Source organism: Puccinia triticina, chromosome 11A, assembly GCF_026914185.1.
Source record: "Puccinia triticina chromosome 11A, complete sequence".
Lineage (NCBI taxonomy): Eukaryota > Fungi > Basidiomycota > Pucciniomycetes > Pucciniales > Pucciniaceae > Puccinia > Puccinia triticina.
In genome coordinates this window covers 243767-260158 of record NC_070568.1, presented here as the reverse complement: position 1 = coordinate 260158, position 16392 = coordinate 243767, and the positions used below count along the sequence as shown (strand labels likewise).

General features: G+C 45.8%; 1 protein-coding gene across 1 annotated transcript; it reads left to right on the top strand.

Annotated features, from left to right (window-relative positions):
• Window positions 1–10703: 10703 nt before the first annotated feature.
• PtA15_11A15 (uncharacterized protein) lies at window positions 10704–13425 on the top strand (the record flags this gene model as incomplete). The annotated part of the gene is made up of 14 exons (XM_053161039.1): window positions 10704–10777; window positions 10875–10885; window positions 10954–11011; window positions 11098–11107; window positions 11201–11348; window positions 11433–11455; window positions 11537–11659; window positions 11736–11872; window positions 11952–12359; window positions 12428–12635; window positions 12735–12811; window positions 12894–13020; window positions 13109–13212; window positions 13284–13425. 14 exons carry the CDS (start codon window positions 10704–10706, stop codon window positions 13423–13425), a joined length of 1650 nt encoding a protein of 549 aa, XP_053024883.1.
• Between the last annotated feature and the right edge of the window lie 2967 nt (window positions 13426–16392).

Genomic DNA, 16392 nt, shown 5'->3' with positions numbered 1-16392 from the left:
ATTGTTGTAACCTCTATTTTCTTCCATTTATACATTACCTCTGCTTCCCATGTGTTCAATTCTTTGAATCTATATAGAATTCCACTCAACTGAGTGACTTAATCAAATGCAACAATTCCTCCCAGGTTTTTCCTGTAATTTGTCCTTTTGGTCTTATACTGGTGGAACCTTGAGGTCCTGCCTTGTCAATGGCCACATTTTCACCTCAAATCATCTTTGAAAAGATCATTAATAGTTCATGGTTAGTCTCATCTGGCATCTACTCTAGTGCTCCTACCAGCGTTGGATCTAAACTTATCTTGGTCAGTGACTCCTCAGTGGTGCCAAATCTTTTTCTCAACCCACATTTGACTTCTTTTAATGTGAATTTCAAAAACTTAGGGTGTTCAAAGTTGTCTTGCATAAAATCATAACACCATAAAATCATAAAAGTCTAAGCTGAAAAAATATGTTCCACACAAGCACTCACATTAGAGCAATATTTTTAGAATGGTACATATGAAATCATCACTTGGAAGTTTTATGATTTTATGGATTGAAAATTTATGATTTCAACTTTGAACACCATAACTAAATTATATATATATGTTGCATGTCTTGAGTTACAAGACTTATTGATGTCAATTTAGAATACTGGATTCTTTAACAAGTTTGTGTCCTACCTGATTCACTGAAAAACAGAACAGAAAAACTTATATGAAAAAAATTGATATGTACAGAGGTGCTAGCTAGTAGAGGGACAAAAATAACCAAAATAATGTTTTTATTTGTTAAATGACAACAAAGCCACACCAAAATGGACAGATGGAGCAATAATTTGGCCATTAAAAGGCTTTTGGAGCAAAAATCTGGAGATTTACAATGTTTCTCTGATGGCTTGTCTGGCCAGAAAAAATAGCCACCATGGCTCTGAGCCAACATTCCTCACAAATCATGGCCCCTGAGCCACCATTCCTGGCTAATCATGGCTCCTGAATCAACATTCCTAGACAGAAATGGCTCCGAAACAAGCAAAAAGGTCATTCATGACATCACGGATTGTGTTTCTACTCTAGCAATTTTGAATCAGTTCCCCTTTCAGCCCCCTCCAAAGATTTGGATCAGTATAAGGCTTTGTAAAGTATGATATGTTATAAAAAATGTGCGAGGGATTGGTTATACATGTAGGAGTATAATTAGTGCATAAGGCTGTAGGGAATTTCAATCCATCAAGTCTATCAGATGCCTCCCACTATAAGGAAAACTCTAGAAACTGCCAGCAGTTTAAATGTGGCATACTCAGTGTAACTTCCATTGTAACTCCACATAATTACATCTTGCCCTTTCATGCAAATTCACTATGAAATTTTCACAGTGAGTGTGCATTCAATATTGGTTGAAATAACTTTTGAGAAAGGCTTGAGTATCAACTCAAGCTTCTGTTGCGCGAGACAGAGGGTGAATAACCTGAATTTTACAGACTGACAGTCAAGTGACACTTGAGAGTGAAAGCTCTTTGATTTATGACTGCAGAACCATTGATCCCAAGTTGTTTTGAAGTATCAACACCAAAAAAGATTAGACAGCCCCACATTTATTACTTTTTGCTGTGATACATTCTCCCAAAATTATATGAGGTCAGCTTTTCAAGCACCTTTCTCCTCCGTGTGAATTCCCACACCGCACACCACTGTTGTGAGCCTTGAAGGACCCCATCTTTCTTCATTTGTCTCGGGTGGCCATGGAATCCATCAAGTGTGTCCTCCCGACAAGAGCAATTTGCTCTGGTTGGGCCATTGTCACAGACAGATTAGAACAACCTTGTTTCACCTCAAGATGGAGTCCAAGTTGTTCAAGAATGAAGACAAAGAGTCCAATTGTCTCTTGTTTCAGGTCTCACTCCAAAATAAGAGTAAACTTAAAACTAACCAGCTGCTGGATGGAGGCAGAGGGAGGAGCAGTGGAATTTTGGATTTTGCAGAGGGATTGGAGACTCAAGTAAGTTTTCTCCAATGTGCACCTCCATGAGATACCCACCGGTGTTTAAAAACTCTACAACCTGTCACTGTTGTGAGCAACCCCCCACTTTCTATTTGAGGACCCTTTGGAGTTGCAGACATGGAGCCTCCTTCAACATGGGCTCCAATCTTGGTCTCAGCTATCCCTGTTAAACACTTGTAAGAACAGGAGTTCTTGGCTCTGGCAGCCAAGTATGAAGTTGTTGCTTGAAAGATCCAGCCGGTAAAAACTTCAATGCTGCAAGGGCTCAACCCCTCCCCCCCCCCCCCCCCCCCCCCCTCCCCCCTGAAGCGGCAGCTCCTTTCTCAATACCCATACACTGCAAGAAAAATTCAGGCAAGTGACAGAAGTAAACATGAGGGATTCTCCTGTGTAACCTCCATCCTCCATTCTAGCTCCGCTCAAGTAGACATCAGTTTTTTTGGCACAGTCACTGTGCATCATGCACAGTGACTGTGAATTGAAGCTTAGTCAAAGGCTGAAGTTCTGTCAGACACTGAGACACTAAGTCCATGTGTCTACAATGCTTAGTACATGTCACTACAGGCATGTAGCTGTTGCTGCGGGATGCAGCGTTGGATATTCACTATGGGCGTGTAGAGTTTAGGATATTCACTATGAGTGTGAGAATTGGAAATGCTTGCTGCGTATTCACAATCGGAAGACGCAGTATTTCAACAAATGAAGGCCTGCTTCTTGTCTTTCTTTTGGTGTTATGTATCATGTTGTACTGGTCCTCACTGATTTTATAATGATTTTTGAAAACTGTCTGTTTTCAGCTACCTAGGTTTTGGTGTGCGCGGGGTGCTTGAACCACTCGTTTGAGCAAAAAAAAGTTTGAAGTGTGATTTCATAAAAATCATTATAAAATCACAAGATTATGTACTTGTTCTGAGTTTGGGTGGGATGAACAGGAAGATGCAGCTCTTCCACAAACCCTGACCAAACATCCTCAAAGTTTTGAGGAAAGTGAGCAACTTGAGGATGAAGTTTCCTCCCACCAAAAGGTGGGAAACTCATCACGCGGGCAAGCCGGCGTGACTGCGCAAGTAGGCGCAGTCACTGCGGCCGCGACCCCAAATGCAACGTCAGGTGACGCTGCGGGCCGCAACAACACCTATTTGCCCTTAGTGTGTCTTATAGCCTAATGGTTAAAGACTGCTTTAATGATTGACTCATGTACATAAAGTCAAGAGTTCAATTCCCTGTCATTACATTAATCATGTACCTTTTATTTCAATGTACTATTATTATGTATTTACTACATATTTCACACTTGTAATTAAACTTATTTCACATTGATTACATATTTGTTTATACAGAGAGAGATAATCTTATCTCTCTATCTTATCTCTCTATGTATTTGTCCTGATTAAGCCTAATATATGTACAAATAGGGAGATTACATACACATTTATGTAAATCCCCTTCTGAATTCCGTGATCACTCCTCTCCTTGAAGTTAAGGATCCCTCAGATCCTTGACTCGAAGGAGGGAGCTGATCCCTGCAATATAAAAGGGGAGGTCTCTCACCTGTAGAGATTCTCCCATCCAGATTATTGCCATACAAACCCGTGTACCTTACTGAAAATACAGTGAGTGGGGTTTTACATAATCTACTAACCTTCTTCTTCTTTTACAGTTCTTCTCCTCTCCTTGTGTATCCTTCCCCTACACCACAAGAGCGATTTGGGCTCCCTCAGACCGACAACCCAACGACAAAGGGGCCCACGTCGGGCTACCGTGTGAAAACAGGGCAGCCCGTTGTTGGGGTGTCGAGACAGTCAGTCCGCCGTACCTCTTGACGTCAAGAGGTACGGCGGACTGACTTTGGTCAATCCGCCGCCTGTCTGCCCAGGTGTTGCCGGCAGGACCCACGGTGGCTTGACCAAGGTTGATCCACCGCCGGTCTGCCGGTCTGTTGCTGGGCCGACAATTGCTGGCTCGATCGGACGGTCTGCTGCCCACTGGCTGACCTGGTCCGCACCCGGCAGACTGCCGCCAGGTGTTTCCCAGGCCTTTGACGGTCACCCGCCGGTTAACCAACGCCCAAGATTGTCGGCAGCCCGACAATCTCACAGGCTGTCGGTCAGCTGCCCAACATGCAAGCTGGCAGCCCGACCGTAAGAGTCCCTAAGGACAGCCGCTCGGTCATTGACCAGCTGAACCACGAAGCCTTGCATGGTCAGCTGCTGGGAAATTGAATCAAAGCAGTCCGCAGCACCCACTTTTTTCCCCCTTTGATCGGGACTTTATAATTTATGTCCCCCTGGTTTGCTCCCACCCTTGTCTCCTCCCCTTCATCTTACCTCATCTTCACCTCCCGAGGCTCCACTCATCTCCGAGAGAGCACTCACCCGTGCCCACGAGGCCGCACCAGCAACAAACGAGCAGCCGTGGATCAACCGCCGCACGGTCAAGGTACAATCTACAATGTTGTGAATCCTAAGGATTCAAGCTCCCAACCCCTGATGAGGTTGCGGCTGAGGTCGAACCGCACACCCGCCGCTTAACTCCCTCGCCAACATATCACTCAAGTCGTGCGAACTGGACCTGTCTGTTACCCCAACCAAATGTTGGGGTGTTGTATCTCTCTCTTTCCTTCTCGTTGTTACGCCTCTATATCACACAACTCAGGTCCCCATCCGGGGTCGTTTCTTTATCTCTTTTGTCCTGCCCTGTTATTTGACGGGGGTTGCTCACTTGTATATAGACATGGCCATAGCCTATGAAATGATTATCTGTCCGACCAAACGTTCAGCAGCAAGCAATCCGGACTGTTGAGCCGTATGGCATGCTCTGGTAGTCCGTCGGACATGAGTGAACGGTCCTCTAATCCTTGGACACTGGATCAGTCAAGCAGTTCCCCCATCTGTCCTATAATCCTCGGACAGCGGATCGGTCGAGCAGCACCCCCATCCGGTCAAGCTGTCTGGTTGGCTTGACGGCAAGCCCTGGGCGCCCCGACCGCAGGTCCCCATCTCACGGCCGTGTGAACAGGCCCCTCGGGATGGCGGCCTGACGATTGCCTGCCCATCCCATCGGGCGGGGTGACGCCATGGGCGGGGCAGCCCGACCGCAGGACGCCATCTCACAATGTCTCAGGCATCGCGAGATGGTATCTCACGAGGGTCGGGACATCGGCGGGCTGCCCCTGCTGCCGTCAGATATGCGGCAGCGCTTTTGGTCGGCCCAACACTGTGGCTGCAAACCGCGACACCACAACGGCGGCCAGCAGGAAGGTTTGGCCGGGTCGGGGAGGGTCAGGTTGCCGGCAGAAACAATCAGCAAACCGACGTCGGCGCACTCCCGTGGTGTAGGTACAGGTGTTGTTATCACACCTGTAACCTAGAAGATAAGTGATCTAATCCTTATACGCAACGGCGCTTGGCTGATTTTTGCCGCGTCCCCTTACATACGTAAGGGTGCCAGTCCCTCCGCCTTCCGGCGTCAAGTAGGACTTCTTTCCACTGGCCTTTAGGCTATAGTGTGACCCACTAAACCTGCTTCCGCTACATAACCGCAGCGGACCGCAACCAAAATCCCATCAGCACTGAGTCACATAAGAGACCGGCGCTGACAAGTTCCATGACCAGATTCCTCAGATCTCTCACATGTCAACTGGTGGCACTGGCTTGACTTTTTCTTGTAGTGATATCAGTGTCTTTCCCAATCACTGGTAGGGCCTTTTGTTCCTAAAGGCAGAGTTACCAAAGAGTGGCTGACAGTGATGAATTTCAGGTTCAAATGCTGGTTGTGGCCAGACAAGCTGAATGGCATCAAGAACTTCCTATCCAAACAGAACCGGTCCATTGCATTATACAAGGGCTTTTGAAGGAGACTTACGTACTTCTGTATATAATCATACCCTTTGTTGAGTGCAAACCATGGCAGAAAAAGAAAATCCTGATCCCTGCCACCAAGATGGAAGAATAAACAGAACATTCAATGTCATCATACTCTAGCCTGGTGATTTGTGTACTCAAGGGTAACAGTAAAATTTAAATTTTCCAAGATCTACAGCTGCTGAACAAAGTAACTGTGAAAGATGCTGGGATTCCTCCAGCCACTGAAGATTTCATAGAATTTTTTTCTGGGCAAGCATGCTGTGGCCTTGGCAACATTATGGGTGGCTACAACAAGCGCGCTCTAGATCCCATTTCTTGTCCCCTGACTACCTTCAATACTCCCTTTAGCGGTTTTCAGCTCACTTGTCTCCCGCAGGGTCAACAGTGGGCCAGCTACGCTAACATTAGCGCTAGCGTAGTGCAGTTTTAGCTTTTTTAAGCTACACTACGGCGGCGCTAGTGTTAGCGGCCGGATTTTCCCGCTAACACTACAAGATAAAAAAAGCGCTTGTGTAGCGTAGTTGCTCGGGGAATCCTTATTGTGAAACCCCCTTCAAATCACAATCATGTATGTAGTTGGTGACAGGGATGAAACCTAACCATGTCACAACCGTGCACGTAAATACACTACGGCTCTAGTTGTTGAGCGGTGCCAACATTGTTTTTGCCCTGGCGTCGGATTATGGTCAGGCCGACCGGGCGCGACGTCGGACATGCCAAAGGGTCAGCCTGACCTGTCCGGCTGGGGTAAATTGACGCCAAAGTACCTTTGCCGACGGGAAGGTCAGTCCGACTCCGACCATGCCAATGCGCTGGTCATGAGGGTCGGCCCAGCGCATAGATTGAGCCAACAGTCCCAACGGGTGGGGCACAAGCGTCGGCTCGCCCAAAAGGTTGTCAGACAGTCGGCGGTCTGAGTAGACAAGCCAACCTGTCTGACAAGGCCCTCAGGCAGCTCAATTTGACTGGTTCCTGCTCAACCTGTCCGTCAGCAAGGTCAAGAAATCACCTGAAAAAAGTGACCCTTGACCTATACCAAAATGATCTGCAAGAGTATTGGCAGATCATACACAGATAGAAAAAATAAAAATAAAAAATAAACCAGCTGGTTTAACTTTACCACAAATTTCAGGAAGGTTTTTCTTGGTAAGGGGTTGGAGTGCGATTGTATAGGATTGTACAAGCTGACACTTTAAAGTGTCATTGGTGCAGTGGTATCCATTCATGTGATGTGACCATCCCTTGCTTCAGGCAGGTAGTTCAACCCCTGTGGGTAGCCGTCCTTTTTGCTTGATGAGGATGGGATTGGCTCCCATCGCTGCCGTCGGGGTCAGTACAGCCCAAACGGTTGGGTACACATCACACTTGACGTCAACATCAAACCAACTGCTCAGTTCAACACTGGGAGCCATCCGACTACCCCTTCAGACGCCGGGATCATGCTGATGCGTCCGACAAATTTCACCCCAACGTCAATCCCACGTTGGCTTAGTGCGGGGCCGGCAGGGTGTACACCGACGCAAGCGCCGACGTTGGCTAGACGTCAGAGTGCACCCATAGTGTACAGAACCGGCTCTGACGTTCCAGGGCTCTTTTTCCTCATTGAGAATGGTTGAGATCCGGGAGCAATACGAGCTTAGCGTCATGGGACTGTACTGTGCAGGTTAGTCAACTGTGTTTTATCAATAGCACTGTTCACGTAAGAAATCTATGACCATGTGAGAGATATACATCAGCATACTTTCCCAGCCAAATTGGCTGGCACAATGGGATAAACTTTATTTCAATCTTGCTGATGTTTAGCTTACGCGAACAGTGCTAATGTATCAATATTGCAGATCCAGGACCAATGCATGGAGAGCTTACCGTCATCGGACTGTACTGTGCAGCTTCCGTGACCTTTATACCAAGCTTATTGATCCCCAATTTCGTGATTCATTCTCATTAGATCCCCTAACTTAACACAAGACCCTCTTCGGAGGGCCTGGTGCAGCCTGGCTGGCACAGAGCGCCCCTCGCAAAGCAAGCCTCCAAAGGAGGGACTTGCGCCGTATACCCCCCTACCTGCCCTACTCTTTTTGGCATTTGGCAGGGCATTATTTTAGAAACACTATCAAATTTGATCCACTCAACCTTTTTTTTTCTTGTTCAGTGTGCCATGACCGCCTGCTTCTTCTCTACAAGCATGCCAAAAGTCAAGTGTCCCACTCACTTCAAAATTGGTCTTTTTCCTTGTTTTCCATGGGCAATACATCCGCAGGCTGCTTATGTAATGTAAAGCCACCAGTCAGAGTACAGGGAGTGGTGCCATCAAACCTGAGCACTTTGAAAGTCTTATTAGCACTCTTCACATAAGCTAAACATCAGCAAGATTGAAATAAAGTTTATCCCGCTGTGCCAGCCAATTTGGCTGGGAAAGTATGCTGATGTATATCTCTCACCATGGCCATAGATTTCTTACGTGAACAGTGCTATTATGACAGTAAAAAATGGTGAGAAGGTCCAAAAAAAATGTTACATATCCTACAAGATGCAGGAGAAGGAAGGGGTCATTTGGCTCAGCGGAACCTTCATGCTATTCCTCACGACTGAGGAGGTACCAGCAATAGAATGGAAAACAGCAAAAAAACAAGAAAGACTAGGGCAAGCACTGGCGCATAGTGTATAAGTCCCTCCTTCGGAGGGTCCCCGCGGGACGGCGTCCCCCCTCCACAAAGAGAGGGTCTTAGTTAAGTTAGTTAGAGCATTTCTACCGCGGGCGGTATTTTTGGGGCGCTAAAATTTGATCTCTGGCAGTGCGCAGCCAGTTTTAGCGCCCCAAACTGCTGCGGCATACACCGCAAGAGTCTGTAAAAAGTCATGAAAGGCATGCGTCGCCCCCGGTCCACTCCCCCGTCAAATCCACCCGGTTATCGAAGGGAGTTCTCTTGTTGATGATCGGAACAAAGCGGGTCGTTCCGGTCATCGTGCAGAGTATATACCCCTCTTGATAACTGGAACAAACCAGCCATCAAGGGGAGTAAATATGTACCTCCCTCAATGAGGTCGGAACAATCCGGGTTGTTCCGGTCATCGTGGGGAGTATATACTCCCCTCAATAATTGGAACGAACCAGCCAACTCCCCTCGATGATCAGAACAGACCAGTTTGTTCCGGTCATCATGGGGAGTATCCTCTTGATGACCAAAAGGAACCGGACATCAAGGGGAGTATGTACTCCTCTCAATGACCGGAGGAACCGGCCATCAAAGGGAGTATGTACCCCTCTCGATGACCGGAAGGAACCGGCCATTGAGGGGAGAATGTACTCCTCTCGATGACCAGAACAAACGGGCCATTGAGGGGAGTACCTCTTGATGGCCGGCCTGCCTTGGCCTGTGAAGGGATTGTACATTTGGGGGTGTGAGCTGTAGTTTCACGAGGAGTTTGGTGCTAACTTAACAAAGTCCCTCTATTTGAGGGGGGATGCTGTCCCGCAGGGACCCTCCAAAGGAGGGACTTACACCCAATGTCCAAGTTTGGGCTGACAGAATCAGAATTATGTCGTTTTTCAAACGTTTCTGGCTTCACCCTTTCCCATTGGGCAGCAAAGGTTTGGGGGAACAAAAGATTCCCAAGATCAAGGAGAATCTCTCCAAATTTTTCTTAATTTTTTGAGGCCTTCAGAATCCCTCATATCTATTTCTTGTGACTATCTGTGGTCTGCTTCATCCTATATTACAAAGTTCACACTGTACAGAATCCAAAACTCATGATGTTACAAGGGACATTGCACATCAAGAGGACAGGTTGGGGATAGGTGGGTATAGTACATGGATAAAGAAGACTTTGGTCATCATGGAAATCTAAACAAGAATGAAATTGGACAGGAAATGGATGGGTGAGAGCAGTTTTAAAAAAGTCCCCACCAAAAAACCAAATGCTGTCAGCCTGTAAGTCCGTTTAGCGCGTAAGTCCCTCCCTCCGGTCGGCGCAATGCGACCAGTGTTTTACCACTCCACCTGTAGGAGGGTGAGACTTAGTTAAGTTAGAGTTTGGTGTGTGAAAGGGAGTTGAGGTGGGGATGAATGAGTCCCTAGTGAGTCCCTCGGAGTCCCTACATGTAGGGACTCGAGGTCGATATTTAGGGACGGCCGTAAATTTTCAACACAAATAGCGCCCGCGGTGGGTCGGGTTGAGGCGGTAAACTCCTGAAATTTCCAACTAGGGCCCCGATTTAGGGCCCGCGGTGGAAATGCTCTTAGATCCTGTTAGATCCCCGCCTTTTGGCGCCAGCTCTTCTTCGCATACATCCTCAGAACAGCTCAGAACCCTCTTGACCTTCGGCTCGCTTTGAAAACTCAACTCAGAATATGCCGCTCCTCGGGCGTCGATCACCCTCTTCCCCTCTCTTTTCGATCACACCTCCGGCGCTATTGCCGACAATCTCCCTCTTTTCTTTCCAAACTAAAACCACCGCCTACGCGCTTCCGACGCCGTCGTAAAACTCGAAACAGATAACGAAGCAAACAGGACTGAAACATGGGCCCACCTGGGCTGGGCCGTTGTACTGACAACCAGGGGGAGCTAATGGTCCTGGACTATGCGAGGCCAACCAGGTTACCAGCCACAAAGTAGTGGTAGGGTATATAAGACAGCCCGACGGCTATACAAGACTAACCATATTCGGGCGATTAATATTTTATTTCTCTTTTTGCAGACAAATACTTAATTGCACTCACATCACTTCCTGCTCAACTCTCGAATATACTCAGGGAACCTATTTAACTTCAGTTAACCCAATCCAAGGCGTTTGACTTTTTCAACCTTCCCGCCGCAAAGCCCTTCATTCATCCCTCTCCCGGATCACCGTGCAAGATGATAACTAGTATTGTACTCCAAATCATCATCTTCGGCGGATTTGCCTACCTGGCCTATCTCCTACTTGAATTGTAAGTCACGTTCATTCTTATTCAATTTACGCTGGTGATATCTTTGAGCTGACATTCCATAGGAATTTTCTTGACAAAAAAACTTATCCTTTCACAGTCGTGACCGAGGTAAGTTTTATTAATCCCGACGCTAGCGGGAGGAGTGAATCCTTACAACTTTGCTTTCCTTTATCAAGCGATTGGGACCACCAAACGCAAAGATCCACTATTCAAAGACGTCCCTGGATGGCCATTGTACGTCTTTATGAATGTGAACTCTACCCAATCTGCAGCCAAAAGTTAAAACAACGTTCGATGCTTTGTATGCGTCCCTTGTAAAGAATTGGACAGGTGCGTGTTGGGCCGTATTTCCAAACAATTTCAACTGCTGAAGCGGATTCCAAATTCCGTTAACCCTTTACGTGTTTTGTTTATTCCATCAAGCTTGTTCAAGGTTTAGCAGACTCGTCCAACCATCTAGAGGCGTCGACACGCATGGCGCTAAAGCTTCGCCCAGGGTACAGCACCACGGTGCCAGGCGTCAGGATGATTGATGTCAGCAAACCGGAATGGCTTGAATATATCCAGAAGAGTCAGTCATTCAATTCGTTCTGCGAAATCAACAAAAATTGATATTGCTCATCTGCCTGGTGCCCTGTCCAAAATAAACGTACAGCCAACTTTGATAACTACGAAAAGGTGAGGCGGGACTCCAGCTGAACTAGCAAACGCACCCCAACTTTACTTTTTCTATAAACTCATACATGTTATTCTTGACAGGGTCCTTTGTATCGAGAGCTTATGGGCGATTTGTTTGGTAATGGTATTATCGTATTGGATGGTGCACAATGGAAAAGAGCCCGAACGGTCAACTCGAGAGTATTTCACACGCAAACCTTCAAGGTAAGAAAGCTGTTTTTTTTTTCTCCATTCAATGTCACGCGTACTCAATTGACCCGTTTCCCTTTGTTTTTATCAGACTGTGATAGAACCCAGTGTTGATCAAAGTTTGGATGGGCTTCTCAAAGTCTTACAAAGTGCGAGTGACGAGAGTCGAGGCGTTGACTTTTGCAATCTATTCACTCGCTTCACTCTGGCCTCCTTCGTCAAGATGACGTGAGTTCAGATTGCAGCAGCTCAACATCAAACCACAAAAGAGAGCAGCGGTGTACTAATTGGGTATCACATCGTAAAGTTTTGGAAGAGCTTTAGGTATCTATGGAGAGCAGTCTACAGCCGAGGCAGAAGCTCAAGCATCCAACAAGCATCTCTGTTCTCCCGAAGTTTTTGCAGAGGCGCTTGATTTTTCACAAAAGCAGATAGATTTCAGGTTTAATGTGATGATTGGATGGGAATTGTATGAAAAAATTATCCCCAGCGTCGGACAAAGAATGAAGCGCTCGTGCGATACGATCCACAACTACGCTTACACGTTAATCGATGAAAGAATGTCGAAACTCTCAAGCGATGGCGACTCTACCAACGGCAATGATTTTCAAAATGACTTTTTGGGGTTAATGATGGATTTCCATCGGCAGCAGGGACACACTATGGACCGTGAGGAGCTGAAGGATGCTACATTTGGCTTTCTTCTGGCTGGTCGGTAAGTTACTTTCCTTTTTGGGACCGTATCATAATAATTGCTGAAATTTTTGCTCTTTATTTCTCTAGTGATGCAACAGCACAATCGCTATCATGGTGCCTCTTCCATCTTTTGATGAACAAAGATATGATTTCTAAAATTCGGGAGGAAGTGGCTCAGCTTTTGGGCACAAACCCTTCCGACGAAAGCCGTGTAACTTACGAGAACTATAAGCAATTTACGATCACCTATGCAGCAATCCTTGAAGCAGTCAGATTACATCCTCCGGTACCCAAGGTTATTCACAATCCCAACTTTTGCTGCTAGGGAGTATTGAGAAGGCGTAAAAGCTAACATGATCGAATTTACCTATTGCTTTGCCCTCTTTCACATCAGAGCCTGAAATTTGCCAAGACTGATGACGTAATTCCCGGCGGACCAACTGTTGAGGCAGGTGACTGCGTTATTTGGAGGTGAGGCGCAGAGTTCAACTTGCGACGTCTTCGGGGTCCGTTAAAATGAGTAGCGTTTTTGAAACCTTCTTCTCACTTGCAGTGATTGGCAAATGGCCCGTGATCCTGAAACGTGGGGCTCAGATTGTGGGCAATTTAAACCGGACCGCTGGATTGATGAAGATGGGAAGATTCGAAACTTCGGGAATTTCATATACCACGCTTTCAACGTAAGTTCTCGTTGCGTTCTGTAAATTGCGGAATTCTGGAAAGCAACAAAACTTTCACAAACTTTTACAAATCTCATCGTGCGGATAGGGTGGGCCAAGACGCTGTGTGGGGATGACCATGGCGATCTTTGTCATGGTCAAAACTATCGTTGAGATGCTACAAAAATATGATCTGGAGTTTTCCGAAGGGTGGTCAGTTAAAAAGCGAAGCTTGCGAGGCGAAAGTTGATTACGCAGTACTAATCAATTGTGCTGCCTTTCAGGTTAGAAAACGTTCCAAAAAGCGCGGATATAGAAGGCATCAGAACAAACTATCCTACTCCGCAATATTTGGCCTCGATGACGCTCCCGATGGAAAATCCTATGATGGTCGCGGTGAAGCCCCGCCTAAATCAAGATAAGTAAACCCAAGTTGATGAAAGCGCGAGATGCCCTTTGATACCACAGATTGAAGTTGTGACATTGGTTCCAGCATCCAAATATCTCGTATCACTCCATGTTAATAATACTTATCACATATGCGTGAACATGTTAATAGTCCTTTGCATAGATCAACCTTTTATGTGTTCGGCATACATATTTATGTTTATCCTTCCAGAGCACACAACCACAACCCCCATTTGAGTGACATTACCCACTCCAGTTCTGTTCACAAAGAGTTCCAGAGCCCCTGGCATTTAGAGAGTATGCAAAAGTCTTCAGAGTCCAATAAAAGTGGGTTAACACGTAACCATGTGGAGCGGCCCACAGTGACAGAACAGGCATTCAAGCTATCAAGACCAATTGGTCTCATCAGAGTCAGTCAAATGAATCCCATTTCTGCACCCCTTGCATTCTGACACCACTCATGCACCCCTTGCATCAGGTACCCCTGTATTTGATGTTTCCCCACTTTGTTTATGCACTCCTTGCATTAGTATAACATCATCTTTCATTTCTCACCCCACTTTTTTGCCTGTATTTAGTATCTTCTGACACCACTTGTACGCAGCCCACCAGCTAAAATCCCTCATCCAGGGTCCCCCTTGTAGCCAAAATACCTCACATTTGTCTATATAAGGAGCTCTCTTCCCCCAGTTGTTTTTCCCTCAGTTCAGTACCCACCAGTTATTCAGACATCACCCATCAGCCATTATCTTTATCCTTATACTTTATATCATATAACATACCATATCATCCCTCTCATCTGCAATAACCACTGAACTCACTCTCATATTCTCAACTCTCATCTCTCTTGGTTGACATATCACATACCTGTCACAAGTCACCCGGTTCTCAGTATTCCCCAGTTATTTACACACCACCCATAGCTTTACCATTACCCTTATAAATACCCTTATGACACCTCATAACAGCCCTTACATTTGCAGATAACCACTGAGCTCACTCTCATAACTCTCACATCTCTTGCTTGACATATCACGTGCCTGTCACGAGTTACCTGGTTCCTGTTTCAACTCCCGACTGAGACATATACACTTCTCAGCCCAGGCACTCCTCTCAACTTTTTATATCACCCTCTTGAGGACCCGTGTTCAACCCCCACCGGAAACATCAAGTCAACTTTCACCCTTCCCACCCCTCATAAACTCTCTCATCTTTCACATACCTGTTGTCAGTCAACTTCATCTGGAACTAGACCAGACCTATCACTTGATTAAAACTTGCCAATCTTAGCTTGGTGGGTCTTGTTATCTGATAGTATAGAAGGGCAGAGTTTGCACCTCCATCATCCCCTTCTCCATTCAGCAAAAGGGTTTCACAACCGCTTTTGATTCTTACAACGGGTCCCACTGGCAATCTCTATTAATTAACCAGAAAAGGGGGTGGCTTGGGCATTAAAGGGGGGATAATGTTATGAGCCGTAGCGCGGGCTCCGCAGCGCAGACTCACATTTACATAGACTACAAGTACATGTCACAGACCATACTCAAGGTTTGAGAGGCTGGAGATCCAAGCCTCTTCCTCATCCTGCAATCTACCATCTTGGATCCAGAACCCCCAGAACCCCAGAAACCAGACTCCATCTTCCTCTTCCCAGAACAGACCATAACATGATTCTTATCTTCCCCATGTGAATAGTAATCACTCTGTTTTTATTAACTCCAAATATACCAATGGGGTCAAACCAATCCCCCCTCTGATTCAAGTTTAGTTCAAAAGATGTTAAAGGTTCACCACCCCAAAAAGGAAATGTACACACATTGTCATGATCAATACGTTGCTATTACATAGGTCTTACCTGGTCTTACCACCAAGTATAACCTTGTGATACAATCATTTAACTGAGATTTAAACTTGTTGTTACTTGGTTAACTGATCCCATCCCTCCATACTCATATTGCACATACATCCTGGAAGTGATTTTTGATGATTGTCCAAAATCCCTACTGAGCAGCCTGGCTCTACACTGGAATTATCCAAGTAAGAGAAGCTTTAGAGCATGGCAATAAGCACACATTACTGGGGTGGTGCCAGGTGTTTGAGGAAAGTAAGAGGTTTTTTTGAGGAAAGAAAGAGGTGTCTTTGAGGGAAGTAAGATACATGTAAGAGTTGTGTTAGATGAATGTTAGAGCATGGCAATGTGCACTCATTGCCATCCTTTTTGGGGTGGTGGTTGGTTTATTCAAATACAGAAGGGCCTGGAAATCTGTAACCAAGGTTTAATGGCTCAAATTAACTGTGGGACTTACCGTGCAACCTGGGACCCACACGGATGTTGGTTTAGACCCAAAAAGTTTAGCTTTTTGCAGGGAAATGTAGCTTTTTGGGCTCTAGATCACTTCTGGGAGGCATCCAAATCTTGATGGGAAGTCATCCACTGAGCTGCAGATAGATGATGTTATTTCTTTCTTTCTTTCTATCCTTCCTTCCAAGTAATACATGATTATTAAGCTCATTGATTTCTCTCATTTTGTACAGGGCTCTATATAGAGCTCTTCTTGGAGTATAATATTGCACACTCAACATACACCCCAATTCCTCTTAAAAAATGTAGTGCATGGAATTATTTTGGAGTGCACAAATGTGCAATCTAAGGCCCTGTTTGGAGCCAAAATAATCAGTGAAATAATCACTAGTGAAATAATCTGTGAAACTTCAATTATATCACATGAAATAAAAAATAATAGATATACCACCCAGCGTTTGACACATTATTAATGATACTTACAGTGCAGCCTGGCCAGCCAACCAACAACCAAAAAGCAACCCAGACAAAATTCTCAATACTCACTCAGCCAACAGTTTTGATGGACAAACCCAAACACGACATTGAAGATGAAGATTTCTTGCTTGAACAAGAACCTCTTGTTCTCATCATGGTGGCCCTTCTGCTAACGAGTGTGACTCGCGACACAACAATTCAAAGGC